The sequence below is a fragment of the Telmatherina bonti genome, assembly GCF_933228915.1.
Source record: "Telmatherina bonti genome assembly, chromosome: 16".
Classification (NCBI taxonomy): Eukaryota; Metazoa; Chordata; class Actinopteri; order Atheriniformes; family Telmatherinidae; genus Telmatherina; species Telmatherina bonti.
In genome coordinates, this window is record NC_136614.1 from 35010729 (window position 1) to 35031568 (window position 20840).

At 48.3% G+C, this 20840-nt stretch overlaps 2 protein-coding genes across 3 annotated transcripts in view; one reads left to right on the plus strand and one right to left on the minus strand.

The window, feature by feature from the left end:
- rev3l (REV3 like, DNA directed polymerase zeta catalytic subunit) overlaps nucleotides 1-10938 on the plus strand; it is a 68317-nt gene extending 57379 nt beyond the window's left edge. For both annotated transcript variants that reach the window (XM_079255306.1, XM_079255307.1), the window contains 5 exons: nucleotides 721-858; nucleotides 937-1127; nucleotides 1330-1576; nucleotides 1761-1976; nucleotides 10780-10938. In XM_079255306.1, coding sequence (XP_079111432.1) covers nucleotides 721-858; nucleotides 937-1127; nucleotides 1330-1576; nucleotides 1761-1976; nucleotides 10780-10920 — 933 coding nt within the window. In that variant the 3' untranslated portion in view covers nucleotides 10921-10938. The remainder of the gene's footprint in view (nucleotides 1-720; nucleotides 859-936; nucleotides 1128-1329; nucleotides 1577-1760; nucleotides 1977-10779) is intronic.
- A 1111-nt stretch (nucleotides 10939-12049) lies between these two features.
- Nucleotides 12050-18243, minus strand: mfsd4b (major facilitator superfamily domain containing 4B). Its single transcript, XM_079255308.1, has 4 exons — nucleotides 17800-18243; nucleotides 17017-17185; nucleotides 16820-16936; nucleotides 12050-13292 (listed from the first exon to the last, which is right to left on the minus strand). The coding sequence occupies exons 1-4, from the start codon at nucleotides 18067-18069 to the stop codon at nucleotides 12070-12072; spliced, it is 1779 nt and encodes a 592-aa protein (XP_079111434.1). The 5' UTR covers nucleotides 18070-18243; the 3' UTR covers nucleotides 12050-12069.
- Between the last annotated feature and the right edge of the window lie 2597 nt (nucleotides 18244-20840).

A 20840-nucleotide genomic window follows, 5' to 3' on the forward strand; every position in this document is an offset into this window, starting at 1 on the left:
AACATTCAGCTTTTTAGCAAGGAATGGTTATCCTAAATGTTGCACGGAGTAACTGCATTCTTATGCAGCAGTATATGGTGAAAATACAATAATAATTTCTTTTCATTATATATACGGAGCTACCGACGGAGCAGCTCGTTGGTTCGCTGCAGCTGAAATCAGCCAGAACTGGCAACTCTGACAGGGTCAGTTAGGGCCGTTAGGACAGCAGAGTTTCTGCAAGCAGCCTGCAGCTCTTGTTTGTGGAGAGAACTGCACCATTAAGGATCATTATGACTTGTTTAGATGCATTTTCAGAAAGTCAGCGGCTGCTTTATGAGCCGCAAGTCAAGAGTCAGAGAGCCGCATGCGATGAGGAACACGGCACTAAAAGCTGGATCTTTGTTCCAAAACCACACATTTATAGTTGTATTTAGGTCAAATGTGCCAAATCAGAATAAAACAATAAAATTGTTAGATCTATAATATTATTAAATCTATATTGGTGAGGTAACTTCAGAAAGGATGGGTCATGTATTACAACTTCATAAAATCTAAAAAATGACCCTTTTTTATTTAAAAAAAAAAAAGCATTATGTGGTTCAGAAAATGGTCTTTTTTTAAAAAAAAACAAAAAAACAAAAACATTCCCTGGCCGCGTGCATTTAGAACACGCCTCCTGGTTGAGTCTTCATTCTGGTCTGGATTCTATCTAACGATCTGCGTCCCGTGCGTGCTCAGGTCTACCTACCCTGCGTGCTGCAGACTAAGAAGCGTTACGTGGGCTACATGTACGAGAGCCTTGACCAGAAGGAGCCGGTGTTCGATGCCAAAGGAATAGAGACTGTGCGCCGTGATGGATGCCCCGCTGTTTCCAAGGTAACGAGCTGCGCACCAGCCTCCCCTTCTGACTGCTCTGCACCAATCAGAGCCGCTCATCCGTCCCGTCCTCCCCAGGTTCTGGAGCGGTCCATCAAGCTTCTGTTTGAGACCCGGGACATCAGCCAGGTGAAGCAGTTTGTCCAGCGTCAGTGTGTCAAGGTGCTGGACGGCCGGGCCAGCATGCAGGACCTGATCTTCGCCAAGGAGTATCGGGGTAGCGGCTCATACCGTCCCGGAGCCTGTGTCCCCGCTCTGGAGCTCACCAGGTGTGTGTGTGTGTGTGTGTGTGTGTGTGTGTTCTGTCTGGCTGCACCAGCCTGATTTACAGACCATGATTCTGTTGCTAGGCAACCCAGCTCTCCAGTCTGGGCAGGAAAGTAAAGATTTCAGAGACGTGCGAGAAGAAGTGTTTTATGTTTCATTCGACTCCCGCAGCCGCGTCACCTCGCTGTGTTTATGTCCACTCAGGCGGATGATGGCGTACGACCGCCGTCTGGAGCCTCGCGTGGGCGAACGGGTGCCGTACGTGATCGTGTACGGGATGCCTGGCGTTCCCCTCATCCAGCTGGTCCGCAGGCCCATGGAGGTCCTCCAGGACCCCAGCCTGCGCCTCAACGCCACCTACTACATCACCAAGCAGATCCTGCCGCCGCTGGCCCGCATGTTCCAGCTGATCGGCGTGGACGTGTTTAGCTGGTACCAGGAGCTGCCCCGGGTGAGGGACACGGAGCTGATGTTCTGATATCTCAGAAAGCCAGCAGATGGATGTTTGCTTTCTCTCTGTGGAGAGAACTTGTCTCCCTGCAGCTCCTTCAGGCGGTTGGTTCGCTGCTGCCACCTACTGGCTGCAGCCAGCTAACTGCAGCTCCATCAGTCTGACGTCCTTCATCCCTCCGCAGGTCCAGAAGGCCTCCTGCTCCTTGGCGCAAGGAGGAGAAGAAGGTGGGAGGAAAGGAACCATCTCCCAGTACTTCACCACCCTTCACTGCCCCGTGTGTGACGAGCTGACCCAGCTGGGGGTGTGTTCCCGCTGCCGCACCGAACCCCAGCGAGTTGCTGTTACTCTCTACCAGGAGATGAGGCAGTGGGAGAGTCAGCAGGACCACCTGCTGAAGGTGAGGATGAGGAGGAAGACTGGGTTGCTGTAAGACTACTACCACCTGTTCACATAGAAATATGAAGACATTACAAAGTCCTTCTTCTTCATGTCCTCATCTGCTGTTTCAGTTCACAGTTCAGTTTCCACTTTTTTCCTCCAGCTGAGGAAAAAACTCCTTTCCTTTTCTCTGAAATGATTTTATCCAAAAAACACACTTGCATGTAAAAAGTGATCAATTAATCTGTTAAATGGGTGGAAGGAACCCGGAGACACGTCACACAAATCTCCCGTTCCACCACATCAGGATGAGAATCTCCCGTTCCACCTCATCATGATGAGAATCTCCCGTTCCACCTCATCACCATGAGAATCTCCCGTTCCACCTCATCACGATGAGAATCTCCCGTTCCACCTCATCACGATGAGAATCTCCCGTTCCACCTCATTACCATGAGAATCTCCCGTTCCACCTCATGATGAGAATCTCCCGTTCCACCTCATCATGATGAGAATCTCCCGTTCCACCTCATCAGGATGAGAATCTCTCGTTCCACCTCATCACCATGAGAATCTCCCGTTCCACCTCATCACCATGAGAATCTCCCGTTCCACCTCATCACCATGAGAATCTCCCGTTCCACCACATCATGATGACAATCTCCCGTTCCACCTCATCACGATGAGAATCTCCCGTTCCACCATATCATGATGAGAATCTCCCGTTCCACCACATCATGATGAGAATCTCCCGTTCCACCACATCATGAGAATCTCCCGTTCCACCTCATCACGATGAGAATCTCCCGTTCCACCTCATCACGATGAGAATCTCCCGTTCCACCTCATTACCATGAGAACCTCCCGTTCCACCTCATTACCATGAGAATCTCCCGTTCCACCTCATCACGATGAGAATCTCCCGTTCCACCTCATCACGATGAGAATCTCCCGTTCCACCTCATTACCATGAGAACCTCCCGTTCCACCTCATTACCATGAGAATCTCCCGTTCCACCTCATCATGATGAGAATCTCCCGTTCCACCTCATCAGGATGAGAATCTCTCGTTCCACCTCATCACCATGAGAATCTCCCGTTCCACCACATCATGATGACAATCTCCCGTTCCACCTCATCACCATGAGAATCTCCCGTTCCACCATATCATGATGAGAATCTCCCGTTCCACCACATCATGATGAGAATCTCCCGTTCCACCACATCATGATGAGAATCTCCCGTTCCACCTCATCACGATGAGAATCTCCCGTTCCACCTCATCACGATGAGAATCTCCCGTTCCACCTCATCATGATGAGAATCTCCCGTTCCACCTCATCATGATGAGAATCTCCCGTTCCACCTCATCATGATGAGAATCTCCCGTTCCACCACATCAGGATGAGAATCTCTCGTTCCACCTCATCATGATGAGAATCTCCCGTTCCACCTCATCAGGATGAGAATCTCTCGTTCCACCTCATCATGATGAGAATCTCCCGTTCCACCTCATCACCATGAGAATCTCCCGTTCCACCTCATCACCATGAGAATCTCCCGTTCCACCACATCATGATGACAATCTCCCGTTCCACCTCATCACCATGAGAATCTCCCGTTCCACCATATCATGATGAGAATCTCCCGTTCCACCACATCATGATGAGAATCTCCCGTTCCACCACATCATGATGAGAATCTCCCGTTCCACCTCATCACGATGAGAATCTCCCGTTCCACCTCATCATGATGAGAATCTCCCGTTCCACCTCATCATGATGAGAATCTCCCGTTCCACCACATCAGGATGAGAATCTCTCGTTCCACCTCATCATGATGAGGATCTCTCGTTCCACCTCATCACCATGAGAATCTCCCGATCCACCACATCATGATGAGAATCTCCCGTTCCACCTCATCACCATGAGAATCTCCCGTTCCACCACATCATGATGAGAATCTCCCGTTCCACCACATCATGATGAGAATCTCCCGTTCCACCTCATGATGAGAATCTCCCGTTCCACCTCATCATGATGAGAATCTCCCGTTCCACCTCATCATGATGAGAATCTCCCGTTCCACCTCATCATGATGAGAATCTCCCGTTCCACCTCATCATGATGAGAATCTCCCGTTCCAGCTCATCACCATGAGAATCTCCCGTTCCACCTCATCACCATGAGAATCTCCTGATCCACCACATCATGATGAGAATCTCCCGTTCCACCACATCATGATGAGAATCTCCCGTTCCACCTTATCACCATGAGAATCTCCTGATCCACCACATCATGATGAGAATCTCCCGTTCCACCTCATCACCATGAGAATCTCCCGTTCCACCTCATCACCATGAGAATCTCCTGTTCCACCTCATCACTATGAGAATCTCCTGTTCCACCTCATCACCATGAGAATCTCCCGTTCCACCTCATCATGAGAATTTCCCGTTCCACCTCATCACCATGAGAATCTCCCGTTCCACCTCATCACTATGAGAATCTCCCGTTCCACCTCATCACGATGAGAATCTCCCGTTCCACCTCATCATGATGAGAATTTCCCGTTCCACCTCATCACCATGAGAATCTCCCGTTCCACCATATCATGATGAGAATCTCCCGTTCCACCACATCATGATGAGAATCTCCCGTTCCACCTAATGATGAGAATCTCCCGTACCACCTCATCACCATGAGACTCTCCCGTTCCACCTCATCATGATGAGAATCTCCCGTTCCACCTCATCATGATGAGAATCTCCCGTTCCACCTCATCATGATGAGAATCTCCCGTTCCACCTCATCATGATGAGAATCTCCCGTTCCAGCTCATCACCATGAGAATCTCCCGTTCCAGCTCATCACCATGAGAATCTCCCGTTCCAGCTCATCACCATGAGAATCTCCCGTTCCACCTCATCATGATGAGAATCTCCCGTTCCACCTCATCATGATGAGAATCTCCCGTTCCACCTCATCATGATGAGAATCTCCCGTTCCACCACATCATGATGAGAATCTCTCGTTCCACCTCATCATGATGAGAATCTCTCGTTCCACCTCATCACCATGAGAATCTCCCGATCCACCACATCATGATGAGAATCTCCCGTTCCACCTCATCACCATGAGAATCTCCCGTTCCACCACATCATGATGAGAATCTCCCGTTCCACCACATCATGATGAGAATCTCCCGTTCCACCTCATTACCATGAGAATCTCCCGTTCCACCTCATCATGATGAGAATCTCCCGTTCCACCACATCAGGATGAGAATCTCCCGTTCCACCTCATCACCATGGGAATCTCCCGATCCACCACATCATGATGAGAATCTCCCGATCCACCACATCATGATGAGAATCTCCCGTTCCACCTCATCACGATGAGAATCTCCCGTTCCACCACATCACCATGAGAATCTCCCGTTCCACCTCATCATGATGAGAATCTCCCGTTCCACCTCATCACCATGAGAATCTCCCGTTCCACCTCATCACCATGAGAATCTCCTGTTCCACCTCATCACTATGAGAATCTCCCGTTCCACCTCATCACCATGAGAATCTCCCGTTCCACCTCATCATGAGAATTTCCCGTTCCACCTCATCACCATGAGAATCTCCCGTTCCACCTCATCACTATGAGAATCTCCCGTTCCACCTCATCACGATGAGAATCTCCCGTTCCACCTCATCATGAGAATCTCCCGTTCCACCACATCATGAGAATCTCCCGTTCCACCTCATCACCATGAGAATCTCCCGTTCCACCTCATCACCATGAGAATCTCCCGTTCCACCACATCATGATGAGAATCTCCCGTTCCACCACATCATGATGAGAATCTCCCGTTCCACCTCATGATGAGAATCTCCCGTTCCACCTCATCATGATGAGAATCTCCCGTTCCACCTCATTACCATGAGAATCTCCCGTTCCACCTCATCATGATGAGAATCTCCCGTTCCACCACATCAGGATGAGAATCTCCCGTTCCACCTCATCACCATGAGAATCTCCCGATCCACCACATCATGATGAGAATCTCCCGATCCACCACATCATGATGAGAATCTCCCGTTCCACCTCATCACGATGAGAATCTCCCGTTCCACCTCATCACCATGAGAATCTCCCGTTCCACCTCATCATGATGAGAATCTCCCGTTCCACCTCATCACCATGAGAATCTCCCGTTCCACCTCATCACCATGAGAATCTCCTGTTCCACCTCATCACTATGAGAATCTCCCGTTCCACCTCATCACCATGAGAATCTCCCGTTCCACCTCATCATGAGAATTTCCCGTTCCACCTCATCACCATGAGAATCTCCCGTTCCACCTCATCACTATGAGAATCTCCCGTTCCACCTCATCACGATGAGAATCTCCCGTTCCACCTCATCATGAGAATCTCCCGTTCCACCACAACATGAGAATCTCCCGTTCCACCTCATCACCATGAGAATCTCCCGTTCCACCTCATCACCATGAGAATCTCCCGTTCCACCTCATCACCATGAGAATCTCCTGTTCCACCTCATCACTATGAGAATCTCCCGTTCCACCTCATCACGATGAGAATCTCCCGTTCCACCACATCATGAGAATCTCCCGTTCCACCTCATCACCATGAGAATCTCCCGTTCCACCTCATCATGATGAGAATTTCCCGTTCCACCTCATCACCATGAGAATCTCCCGTTCCACCATATCATGATGAGAATCTCCCGTTCCACCACATCATGATGAGAATCTCCCGTTCCACCACATCATGATGAGAATCTCCCGTTCCACCACATCATGATGAGAATCTCCCGTTCCACCTCATCACCATGAGAATCTCCCGTTCCACCTCATCATGATGAGAATCTCCCGTTCCAGCTCATCACCATGAGAATCTCCCGTTCCACCTCATCACCATGAGAATCTCCCGTTCCACCTCATCATGATGAGAATCTCCCGTTCCACCTCATCATGATGAGAATCTCCCGTTCCACCTCATCATGATAAGAATCTGCCGTTCCACCTCATCACCATGAGAATCTCCCGTTCCATCTCATCACCATGAGAATCTCCTGATCCACCACATCATGATGAGAATCTCCCGTTCCACCTCATCACCATGAGAATCTCCCGTTCCACTACATCATGATGAGAATCTCCCGTTCCACCACATCATGATGAGAATCTCCCTTTCCACCTCATCACCATGAGAATCTCCTGATCCACCACATCATGATGAGAATCTCCCGTTCCACCTCATCACCATGAGAATCTCCCGTTCCACCTCATCACCATGAGAATCTCCCGTTCCACTACATCATGATGAGAATCTCCCGTTCCACCACATCATGATGAGAATCTCCCGTTCCACCTCATCATGATGAGAATCTCCCGTTCCACCTCATCACCATGAGAATCTCCCGTTCCACCTCATCATGATGAGAATCTCCCGTTCCACCTCATCATGATGAGAATCTCCCGTTCCAGCTCATCACCATGAGAATCTCCCGTTCCACCTCATCACCATGAGAATCCCCCGTTCCACCTCATCACCATGAGAATCCCCCGTTCCACCTCATCACCATGAGAATCTCCCGTTCCACCTCATCATGATGAGAATCTCCCGTTCCATCTCATCATGATAAGAATCTGCCGTTCCACCTCATCACCATGAGAATCTCCCGTTCCATCTCATCACCATGAGAATCTCCTGATCCACCACATCATGATGAGAATCTCCCGTTCCACCTCATCACCATGAGAATCTCCCGTTCCACCTCATCATGATGAGAATCTCCCGTTCCAGCTCATCACCATGAGAATCTCCCGTTCCACCTCATCACCATGAGAATCTCCCGTTCCACCACATCATGATGAGAATCTCCCGTTCCACCACATCATGATGAGAATCTCCCGTTCCACCTCATCATGATGAGAATCTCCCGTTCCACCTCATCACCATGAGAATCTCCCGTTCCACCTCATCATGATGAGAATCTCCCGTTCCACCTCATCATGATGAGAATCTCCCGTTCCAGCTCATCACCATGAGAATCTCCCGTTCCACCTCATCACCATGAGAATCCCCCGTTCCACCTCATCACCATGAGAATCTCCCGTTCCACCTCATCATGATGAGAATCTCCCGTTCCACCTCATCATGATAAGAATCTGCCGTTCCACCTCATCACCATGAGAATCTCCCGTTCCATCTCATCACCATGAGAATCTCCTGATCCACCACATCATGATGAGAATCTCCCGTTCCACCTCATCACCATGAGAATCTCCCGTTCCACTACATCATGATGAGAATCTCCCGTTCCACCACATCATGATGAGAATCTCCCTTTCCACCTCATCACCATGAGAATCTCCTGATCCACCACATCATGATGAGAATCTCCCGTTCCACCTCATCACCATGAGAATCTCCCGTTCCACCTCATCACCATGAGAATCTCCCGTTCCACCTCATCACCATGAGAATCCCCCGTTCCACCTCATCACCATGAGAATCTCCCGTTCCACCTCATCATGATGAGAATCTCCCGTTCCACCTCATCATGATAAGAATCTGCCGTTCCACCTCATCACCATGAGAATCTCCCGTTCCATCTCATCACCATGAGAATCTCCTGATCCACCACATCATGATGAGAATCTCCCGTTCCACCTCATCACCATGAGAATCTCCCGTTCCACTACATCATGATGAGAATCTCCCGTTCCACCACATCATGATGAGAATCTCCCTTTCCACCTCATCACCATGAGAATCTCCTGATCCACCACATCATGATGAGAATCTCCCGTTCCACCTCATCACCATGAGAATCTCCCGTTCCACCTCATCACCATGAGAATCTCCTGATCCACCACATCATGATGAGAATCTCCCGTTCCACCTCATCACCATGAGAATCTCCCGTTCCACCACATCATGATGAGAATCTCCCGTTCCACCACATCATGATGAGAATCTCCCGTTCCACCTCATCACCATGAGAATCTCCCGTTCCACCACATCATGATGAGAATCTCCCGTTCCACCTCATCACCATGAGAATCTCCCGTTCCACCACATCATGATGAGAATCTCCCGTTCCACCTCATCATGATGAGAATCTCCCGTTCCACCTCATCACCATGAGAATCTCCCGTTCCACCTCATCATGATGAGAATCTCCCTTCCATCTTGACAGAATGATGGTCTGGTTGCTGTGTTGGCCTGAACACATTTACTCTGCCAAGAGGAGGCTTTAGTATATGCAGCTCTTCTTGATTTTACCAGTTTATAAAGAATTATTATATTATTTATATCATGTCATCAGTGATTTATGGTTTAGAATGTGTTCATCTTTTTAGTACAGTTATATCATTTGTTCCAACTGTGAAATTCTGTTTTTGCTGACGAACAAAAGAAAGGAAACTGTTGTCCTTAAAGTTGGGGTAGGTAATGTTGGAGAGAAAGCAAGATGTGAAAGTGGCGCCCTGTTTTGGCTCCTCCCCCATGTTCTGCTCCTTGAGTGATCCAAGGGTTTTTTATTCGCAACGATTTTCTCTTTCTCAGCTGTTTAGCAGGAACCGAACCAGGTCGGGAAATCCTTCCTGCATTTTCTCAGCCATGTTTGCCTTCCGAATTTCTTCTTCACTACTTTGTATTTTCATCCCAACATGCTGTTTATATCCAGGGTGTGGCTATCAGGTATGTGCTGCTGGAGGGGGAGGAGGGGAGCCGGGAGAAGAAACTACGAAATATAAGAAATGAACAACTCCATTTGGGTCGGAACGTTTGGATTGGTCAGGGTTTTTACAGATTTTTAGTAAACTGAGGGGTCTAACTATATTTCTTATTGATCAGGATTACAGAATGTATAGACTACTATCAGGACGAGGAACCACGTCACCCAGAGGAACATGAACAACATTACCTACTAGAGCTTTAAGCACAAAATACGTACTGAAACCAAACACCAAGATAATATATAAAAGATGGGCGGAGCCTCCATGATGTCACCCGTAGGTTTCTGAAGAGCTGAATTGAAGCTCGGTGGGCGGTTCCTACCATCACCATCTTGGCAGGGGCATGCGTGTCATCTCGCCTGAAAAATACAAATATGGGCAAAGAGGTGGAGCTGAGAGGGGGGCTGTGAGCATCATGGTGATGGCTAAGAGCTAACCCAGAGATAACAGGAGCTAACCAGCTAACGGAGGTAAGCGGGCTAAAGCTAAGTCACGTTGTTACCTGCCTAAAAACCACGGTTGTTCTACGTTCTTCTGACTTGAAGCGGGAGATCCGGTACCTGTCAATCAAAAGGACACGCCCTTAAATATGCCGAACTTCCAGATTAAATTACTTTTAAACGGGTGAATTAGAAAAAAAATTAACTCCCCCCACAGTTGTCATGAAGGTAAACCTGACCTATAAAACCAAAAATGGATTTTTGAACCAGGCTGTAAACATGTTTATTCCTGCTGTAAACATGTTTATTTCTGCTGTGAAGTTGGTCTTTTTAACATGGAAGTCTATGATGATTTGCTCTGTTTTGCAACCCCTAGTGGATGAAGGAGGAACTGCAGTTTTATACACTTCTGCATAGGCTTCAGTTTTAACCGCTGAATGTTGCCGCTTGGTTTGAACTTCAGCAAATCGTCTTCAGCGTGTCTGCATGCTGCCACGTGATTGGCTGGTTAGATATGTGCGTCAACAGGAAGTTATACAGAAAAAACAGGATGTGACATCACAGCTGATTTCTGGGCCAAACAGAGCTCATGTCTGTCTTCTGTGTCTGTTTAGATCTGCAGGAACTGCAGCGGCGGTTCGGAGCGCCACGTTCCCTGCGTGTCCCTGGACTGTCCCGTCCTCTACAAGCTGTCCCGGGTCAACAGGCAGCTGGCCAAGGCGCCCTACCTCCGACAGCTGCTGGAGCAGTTCTGATTGGCCGCTGAGCTCCGGAGCAAGCTGCTGGTTTGGTGCTAACCGCTGCCCCCCCACCCCCCACCACGGTGCTCGGACGGAAACCCGGCGGGTTCTTCACGTCTGTTGTTGGACTTTGTTGCCATGTTTGTTTACAGCAGGCAGTCTGAGTTCCTGACCAGTCCGCCTGTTTTCAGACCACTACATACTGGTTTCAACCTTACAGCAAACTGGTTTAGACCCGACTACATACTGGTTTAAACCAGACTGCAGACTGGTTTAGACCCGACTACATACTGGTTTCAACCTTACAGCAAACTGGTTTAGACCAGACTACATACTGGTTTAGACCAGACTACATACAGGTTTAGACCCGACTGCAGACTGGTTTCAACCTTACAGCAAACTGGTTTAGACCAGACTACATACTGGTTTAGACCAGACTGCAGACTAGTTTAGACCAGACTACATACTGGTTTAGACCAGACTGCAGACTGGTTTCGACCCGACCGCATACTGGTTTTTAACCAGACTGGTGTCCGTCCTCGCTGCGTTTCAGCATGAGGAAGCTGCCGTCTGCGTTCTGTTAAACGTGCCATTTTTCCAGTTCCTTCTGACCATGATTGTATGAACCTTGAAGCAGATCCGACTCTTCAAACTGGAAGCTTGTTTTAAAGTGGGACTGTTGCAATACCGTTCTGATAATTTATGCCATGCAGTGTATTATTTTCCTGTGAATACGTTTTATGTACTTCAAACTACAAGGAGATCTGCGGTTCCTCCTGTAGAGACAGGTCTGTCTGTACAAATGTAAAAAATCCAGATGAGGACTGATTGTTTTTAATGGACATTTCTGCGGATGGAGCGTTGAGATTGAACTAATAAAAGCAGAAACCAGAAACGTCTCCCATCACTGATCGGGATTTAACGTTCACACAGAATCACAGTGAAAACATCGGATCCAGAGAAGAAGAAAAACCGCTCGGGTTTAAAGCGTCTGCAGGCTGTGAAGGTGAGGAGGATGACTCCACTCTGCTCACGTGTCCTCAGGCAAGGCACTGCACCCCTGCTCATCCTGGGAATTGAACTCTGCACCCTGTCCAGGTCAGAGTCTCTTACGGTCCCGGCAGGTTCTGATCCGGTTAGGCGGCGCTGAAGGAGGCGTACTCGTCAGTCTCTCTTCTCTCGATCCAGAGACAGCAGGACGCGCCCCCGTCTGGGTGACTCTCCCGCCACAGACGTGTCTGGGAAGTCTGGTTCTGGTGCCGGTGGGCCGCCGCTCTCCCCCGGAGACGCCGCCTTACTGGGCGAGCTGAGGAGACTCGTCGTGTCTTCCATTTCAATGACCTCAAAGTCTGCGTCGTTCCACTGATCGGCCTCGTTCTCCTCCTCCTCAGCGCCGGAATCCAGCAGCGCCTGCCGGAACTCGCTGTCGTCGGCGTCGGGTCGGCGCTGGACCCGCGGCGTCCTGCTCTGCCCGCTGGGCACCGAGGCCAGCTTGTACATGACTGGGAACAGGATGGAGGTGAAGGTTGCCGTGGCGAGCGACAGGTACATCAGCAGAGGCTCCTTGGGGAATTTTCCCAGCAGGAATCCGACCAGCGCCGGCAGCACCATCTCGCCCAGCGCGGCGCCCACCACAAAGGCCGCCGCCGTGCGACTTGTGACGGTGGTGTACTGCTCCAGCCAGGAGATGCCGCTGGGGAAGGTGGTGGCCATGGAGGCGCCGTAGATCCCGGTGCAGACCCACAACGCCACGTTCTGCTGGCTGAAGAGGCAGAGAAGAAGAGAGGAGACGGTGGAGCCGACCAGACACAGCAGGATCATGGTGCCTGGGTACATACAGGCCGCGAAGAGGATGGCCGACCCGCGAGTGGCGGCAAAGGTTCCCCAGAACAGCGAGTTGAGCCCGGCCGCCTGCGCCTGGGGCATGTGGGCGTTGTCCTTGGCGAAGGTAAAGATGAAAGAGCCGTAGGCGACTTCTGCTCCTACATATGCGAAGAAGAAGAAGAAGAGCAGGACAACAAGAGCTAGGTGGTGTTTGGCCACCAGGCGCTTCCCTGGGGCGGCGGCGGCGGCGGGGGATTTGTCCCGCGACACGCTGCTGCGAGAGCAGAGGATGAAGAAGAGGAAGGAGACCGCGAGGAGGAACAAGCCGATCACGATGTAGGCCCACATGGAGCGCAGGGCGTCGCTCCTGCTGTGGATGTAGCGCATGATGGTGTCGGGAGGCGTGAAGTTGCCGGGCGCTGAGCTGGCGTTACCATCGGAGCCGAATAGAAGCTTGGCGATGATCGGAGACACAAAGGCTCCGGCCGCGAAGCTGAAGTGGAGAGCCTGCATGTGGGGGGCCGCCTGCTCCCCCCACGTGTTCAGGATGAGCACATTCCCACCTGTAAACAGAGAGGGCTGTCAGCTGACCTCAACCCGACCAATCAGAAAGCTGGGATACTGCCAGGTCCTGTAAAGCCTGGAGACGTCACGTCACTTCTCAGAGCAATCAAAGCAATTTTACGATTATCGCAGTTTTTCTGCTCATTTTCCAACACTGTAGAAAAACCAAACGGACGCACGTTAAAATACTACAAATAAACCAAACTGGGAGTCTTGATCCACCGAAATATACGACGACTTCCAGTTGGACCGAAAGCAGATTTTATTAGCGCGTCGTCCTGACCTGCACTTCTACCTGGTCCTCTACCTGGACCTCTACCCAGTCCCTCTACCTGAACCTCTACCTGGTCCTCGACCTGGACCTCTAACCGGTCCTCTACCTGGACCTCTACCCAGTCCCTCTACCTGAACCCCTACCTGGACCTCTACCTGGTCCTCTACCTGAACCCCTACCTGGACCTCTATCTGGTCCTCTACCTGAACCCCTACCTGGACCTCTACCTGGACCCCTACCTGAACCCCTACCTGGACCTCTACCTGAACCCCTACCTGGTCCTCTACCTGAACCCCTACCTGGTCCTCTACCTGGTCCTCTACCTGGACCCCTACCTGGACCTCTACCTGGACCCCTACCTGAACCCCTACCTGGTCCTCTACCTGAACCCCTACCTGGTCCTCTACCTGAACCCCTACCTGGTCCTCTACCTGAACCCCTACCTGGACCCCTACCTGGACCCCTACCTGAACCCCTACCTGGTCCTCTACCTGAACCCCTACCTGGTCCTCTACCTGAACCCCTACCTGGTCCTCTACCTGAACCCCTACCTGGACCCCTACCTGGACCTCTACCTGAACCCCTACCTGGACCTCTACCTGAACCCCTACCTGGTCCTCTACCTGAACCCCTACCTGGGCCCCTACCTGAACCCCTACCTGGTCCTCTACCTGAACCCCTACCTGGTCCTCTACCTGGTCTTCTACCTGAACCCCTACCTGGTCCTCTACCTGAACCCCTACCTGGTCCTCTACCTGAACCCCTACCTGGTCCTCTACCTGGACCTCTATCTGGTCCTCTACCTGAACCCCTACCTGGTCCTTTACCTGGTCCTCTACCTGAACCCCTACCTGGACCTCTATCTGGTCCTCTACCTGAACCCCTACCTGAACCCCTACCTGGACCTCTATCTGGTCCTCTACCTGAACCCCTACCTGGACCTCTACCTGGTCCTCTACCTGGACCCCTACCTGGACCCCTACCTGGACCTCTATCTGGTCCTCTACCTGGACCCCTACCTGGTCCTCTACCTGGACCCCTACCTGAACCCCTACCTGGACCCCTACCTGGTCCTCTACCTGAACCCCTACCTGGTCCTCTACCTGGTCTTCTACCTGAACCCCTACCTGGTCCTCTACCTGGTCTTCTACCTGAACCCCTACCTGGTCCTCTGCCTGAACCCCTACCTGGTCCTCTACCTGAACCCCTACCTGAACCTCTACCCGGTCCTCTACCAGGTCCTCTACCAGGTCCACGAGAAAGACCACATATGTGGAATAAAACACGCTTTCTGCTTCGGACACTGAGCAATAAAAGACGTCACGCCGAGTCGACTGAAAAGCGGAATGATGCGTGAATAAAAGACGTTTAGTTTCCTTCTCATCAGCATGTCGTCCTGATTATCCGTAGTTCAGATAACACCTGTCATGGAAAGTGATCATGTGGAGAGATCTTTATGCTGGTGAGGAACGTTGCAGGTAATTGTAGAATGAAGAAACTGTGACGTCTCTAGCCAGGACACCTTTTCTCATCTAGACAGGAAGAATCTCCTGAAAACACACATCTAGGATATTTATCTTTAATAAACTCCATCGTTATCATCGTCAGACAACCTGACAAAGTTACAAACTTACTGTAGCTCCAAAAAGTCAGAAAATGTGAATAAAAACAGAATTTAATGTCTAAATATTTTATTCTCATTAGAAATAAACAACATATTCGATGATTAAACTGAGACATTTTACCGCTTCATGGAAAATATGAGCTGATTGTGAATCTGACGCAGCAACACGTCTGTCAGCAGCCGGAACAGGAGCAACAGAAGTACTAACCAGAACCAACTGGAGGAGTGTTTGACAACTAACTGGGTTAACTGGTGCCAGCTCAGTCACATGACTGGGTATAAAAGGAGCATCCCAGAGAGGCAGAGTCTCTCAGATGGAAAGACGGACAGAGCTTCACCAGACAAACTGGGTCTAAAAATGTGGAATTTCAGAAAAATGTTTCCTATTTTATAAATTATAATCTCATCATAAGGTTCAGAGAATCAGAAGGAGTCTCTGTGCGCATGGGACAACGCTGGATGGTAACGACCTTCTGGATTAACAGCAGACATGATTCTACTGGAAACCAGTGCATGGACTCAGGAAGCTTCCAGAAACCAGTGTGAACCCAGTTCAGGCTGAAATCCACACATGCAGGTTAAAGCTCCATCATATGTGAAGAGGATCCAGAAACACGCCGTCTTCTCTGGACCGAAGCTCATTTAAAATGTTCTGAGTGGAAACCTGGATGAAGATGTGGAATAGTTTGTGGACAGCATGGACGGCGTGTCCTGCAGACTAAAGAGGAGAGGGAGCATCCAGCTTGTTATCAGCCTGCATCTCTGATGGGATGGGGTTGCATTAGTGCCGATGGCGTGGGCAGCTTCCACATCTGGGAAGCTCCATCAATGCTGAAACATCTGCTCCCATCCAGACAACGTCTCTTTCAGGGAAGACCTTCCACCATGCTGGACCACATCCTGATGGTGGAACAGGAGAACTGGTCTGCTGCAGTCCAGTTCCACCAGTACAAACCAGGATCCAGGACTGTGGAGCAATTGGGATCCTGCATCAGACCAGAACGGGACGAACTGCTCTCCTCACTTCCCAGATGTTACCGACAGATGCTTGCATGATCGGACAAACATGTTAATATTTTAATTATAATATTAACACTAATTATTAATTATAATAATACACTTAATAAATGATTACTATTTATTCATTATTATTATTATTAATTATATTCATATTAAATAATACATTTTATATTTTATTAAATATAAAATGTTTAGCATAAAATGCTAACATGATCGGAATAACTTGTTAATATTATAATAAAATATTAATTATATTAATATGAATTATCATTAATTATATTGATATTAAATAATATAAAATATTAGAATTATTATTATTTAATATTATAAAATAATACATTTTATATAAAATATAAAATGTTCATTTTATATTTAACATTTTAAATAGAAAATGTTTTAGATCAGAACGACTCGTTCCAGACGTGCTCACAATCGGCTCATATTTTCAGTTTCATCATGTGACAGGAAGTTTGTGTTCTACTGGGAAGAAAACGAGATGAATCCGTTTCCACGGTGACCAGTGATTCTGGGCATGGTGACTGGACCGGCTCCAGTTGGTCCCATCATCACACAGAATTCCAGGTGGGAAGCATTCCCGCGTCGCCTACCTGTATCCAGAGCGCCCATGGAGATGCCGATGCTGGACATGAAGCCTGTGAGGAGCACGGCCTGCTTGCAGAACGGGATGGCGAACATCCCGAACGCCGTGATCATCATGGAGAGGCCTGGAAGAAGAGGAGGAGGGATGAGCGTGGGGAGGAAGGGGGGAGGTCTGCGGCGGCGTGCGGGGGGAGGGAGGGGCTACCCAGCAGGAGGTGGGGGTTCATGCAGTCGAACAGGACGCCTCCGACCAGGGAGCCTCCGATGTATCCGGCAGAGCGACCGACGAAGATGTAGGAGATGTTGCTGATGTCCCGGTTCACGTTGACCGCCAGATCCTGGAAGGTGGGGCCCAGGATGGAGACGCTCATCCCCTGCAAAGACCAGACAGACGGAGGGTTTTCCCCGGAATGCCGATCCCGTCTGGCCGGAGCCGCCGAGCCGAGCAAGACGTCCGCGTTTTATTTAAATCATAAATGTAGAAAAACTTTCCTCATTTCCATAAATATAAACTCAATATTTAAATTACCTTTAAAATAAAATTTTTTATAAAATTTTATTTTATTTCAAAGCAAAACGCTTCGATTAAATACTGGGAATACGTTCCAGTCCCGGGACTGGGAATACGAACTGGGAATACGTTCCAGTCCCGGGACTGGGAATACGAACTGGGAATACGTTCCAGTCCCGGGACTGGGAACTGGGAATACTTTTCATTCTGGAGGAATGAAAAGTATTCCCAGGTCCTCCAGAACCTTGTCCGGTCAGCAGAACCGGGACCATTTAGTGGATCCAAACTACCAGAACCTTGTCCGGTCAGCAGAACCGGGCCCATTTAGTGGATCCAAACTACCAGAACCTTGTCCGGTCAGCAGAACCGGGCCCATTTAGTGGATCCAAACTACCAGAACCTGGTCCGGTTCTGACTGGATCACCAGACAGAAACATCTCGTCTCACGCTGAATTGACTAAAATCCTAAATTCGTACCAAGCCCAGGAAGGATCCACACAGCGCGAGCGTGACCGCCCAGCGGCCGCACGCCGCGTGTCCGCCGCTCGCGCCTCCGACCACCTCCACCCGCTCGTCGCATCTCAGCTCCGCCGTCCTCTTCGCCACCTTCAGCGCGCTCCTCGGCCCCCTGCCGGCGTCCTCCCTCTTGTCAAACAGGGTGTCCTCCTCCTGGTCCTCCTCCTGCAGACTGGCGAACCGGACCTGCTTCTTTTTAACGGCCAGGTCTCGCGCGGCGGAGGAAGACATACCTGTCAGCGGTGATGTTGCGCTGCCTGAAACCCGCCGACCGAGGCTTTTAACCGACCCAAACGGGTTCTGGTGCCGGTTATTTGGATCCTTCTCTCTGTAAAAGAGCTGATATTAATGCTGTCATGATAAACAGGGATATATTGCGGGAATGAGCGCGGAGGAGCGCGTGCACCGCCGCTCGCTTCCGCCGAATGTCAACAGCCGACGTACCGCGGAGATCGTCTATTGGAGTCATGCTCACTCCGAGTGTGAAGAGGACAGTTGCCTCTGTCAAACTGGGACACCGCAGCGCCATCAATAATTATTATTTCTTCTTTTTTCACAACTTCAATCCAATCCAGCTTTATTTTTATTGCACCAATTCACAACAAAGTCATGTCAGAATTCTTTACAGGCACAATCAATTATTTGTGATTAAACTAAAACAACACGACTTAATCTATATTACTTCATGTATATCAATAACGGCATGAATAAGTAGCTATTAAACATTCCAAGCATCTTAAATAGAGTAACACAGAAACAGTAATGTGAAAAGTTCCTCTTGCCTTTTAATCCCAAATGTCCTGAATCATTGGCAGACTCCTGCAGCATCGGGGTGGAAAAACAGACCTCCAACCAGTTTATGCTGCATAAATCTAAAAGCAAACAGGAAAAAAAACAACTTCACAAAATATAGAACAAGTGCAGAACAGCGCACCATACTACACCGTTTTTATAATGGTTAATAAAGCGCATATTTATGCTCTCTTTATTAGCTTATTAGTTTCCCTGGTCCAGAACATCTTACCTGTTTTAGGATTTAACTTTTTTCCTATAAATAAAATGGAAGCATATTTATTTATTTATTTGTTTGTTTTATTTAGTTTGCGACATAACACGGCTCAACCCAGGTTTTCTGGTTCACATCCTACAGGTAAATCACCATTTTCAAACAAAAAAAAAAACTCACTTTAAAACAGAACAAATAGTCATTACAACAAACAAAACAAGCTTCTTTAAGTCGAAAAGGGTCCTGGAAGAAGTTGAACACTTATCTGGTCCAAAAATCCCTCATAAATAATACCCTAACATAATACAGGATGTCTGAAAAGTAATGGACATTATATTACAATACAATAAAACTTAAACAATAAATAGTGATAATACACACAAGGCCACAGCTTTTCTGTTATTAGCTCTGCGTTCAGAAACCAATGTGAGCTGCTCTTTCTGGCAGAAATCCCCTCAGAAAACAGCCTTTGGGGACAACTGGAGCGCAGTAATAGTTTTATTGACAGCAAAGGGCGTCTTGTAAAGAATATACTCTCCACTGATTCACCATCAAGGCGAACAAAAATTTTGTCTGTTGGACTTTTTTTACAGAAAAAAAATATCGAGGACAAACAGGGGATCTAATCGTGCTGCTTTATGTAAAATAACAAGTTGAGATAACTTGTCCTGAAAAATCTACTTTATTTTTGCCGAATTTATTTGTTTTTTTTTCAAGTAAAGTTTTATTACTGCTGCAGAGTTATGGTTCCTGTCTGCTCATCAGATCACGACCTTTAAGACCCAAACAAGAATGGGATTGTTTGGGCTGATGGTGGAGTTGTTGTCAGACCACTGAAGATAACTGGGAAGCCACGAATCAACGACGGATGATCAGGTCACGCTGACCGGGAGCAGGGTTTTCAGAACCCAGAGAGGGAGGGGGACAAGGTGGCATGGCGGCAGGGCCGTAACCAGGTTTCAGAAATACCAAGGACCACCACTCTCTCTATCTCTCTCTCACTCTCTCTCTCTCTCTCTCTATATATATGTATATATATATATATATACATATATATATTTTAGATTAACAGAAATTGATCAGAAACGTAACTTGATGTGTTTTGAGTAAAGAAAATGTCAAATTCAGGCTCTGTACATTAATGTTAGGATGTACAAACAAAACAAATATGACTTTAAGTTTGTTTTCTTTGATAAACGAAGAAATCGAGTTATAAATAAAGTAATTGTTTAATAAATATATTCATTAGCCTTCTGGAGAATTTACATAAACGTGAGAAAGATTTGAAGCAGAGTCTGTTAAAAGTAAATGACTTAAAGAGTCATACACGCCTTGGTCTCGTCTCGCTCAGACTGCTGGAACTCTGGGGGGGGGGGGGGGTGATCATACTCACAGAACATTTTATGTGTGTACGAGTGTTGTCTTTGTTTGTTTATGGTTGATTTTCTTTACTTTCTATATGTTTGTTGATTATGTGAAGCACTTTGGATGCTGTGACAGTTTAAATGTGCTGCTGCACAAGTAAAACCGCCTTTGACATAAACTTCTGAGAGATATTATGAATATATCCCAGCCGACTTATCTTATCTTTGTCCTTTTATGGTTAACCTCATGAGTTGTATTTTTGTAAGCTGCTCGGAACCTTTGATGTTTATTGATTAACAGGAACTGTCTGTACTACTGAACCGTTCGGCCAAGGAGGGAAATCATTTGTTTTCTATATTTGAACATGAATCCTAATTGCTGTTGTCTCAGTCACATGTTTTCTTGTCCCTCCAAAGAAAACTGACCAGGATGAGAACTGGTTACCTGCCAGACAAGCGGGAAACTGTGACCAGGCTCCTCCATCAGGCAGAAGTTTGAGAAAGTAACAAGGGCACGAAAAGCAGCTTGTTTCCATGTAAAACCGAATTTCACGTAATATTTATTTTATCACCAAAACGCGACGAAGTTCAGTTCCAGTTTCTCTGATCCGGAGATCTTTTTGCCCTGAACG

Coding starts and splice junctions, on each gene's coding strand:
- mfsd4b (XM_079255308.1), bottom strand. CDS start 18,069: ATGTCTTCCTCCGCCGCGCGAGACCTGGCCGTTAAAAAGAAGCAGGTC. Junction 16,937..17,016: donor GAACCCCCACCTCCTGCTGG/GTAGCCCCTCCC, acceptor CTCTTCTTCCAG/GCCTCTCCATGATGATCACG. Junction 13,293..16,819: donor CATGGGCGCTCTGGATACAG/GTAGGCGACGCG, acceptor CTCTGTTTACAG/GTGGGAATGTGCTCATCCTG.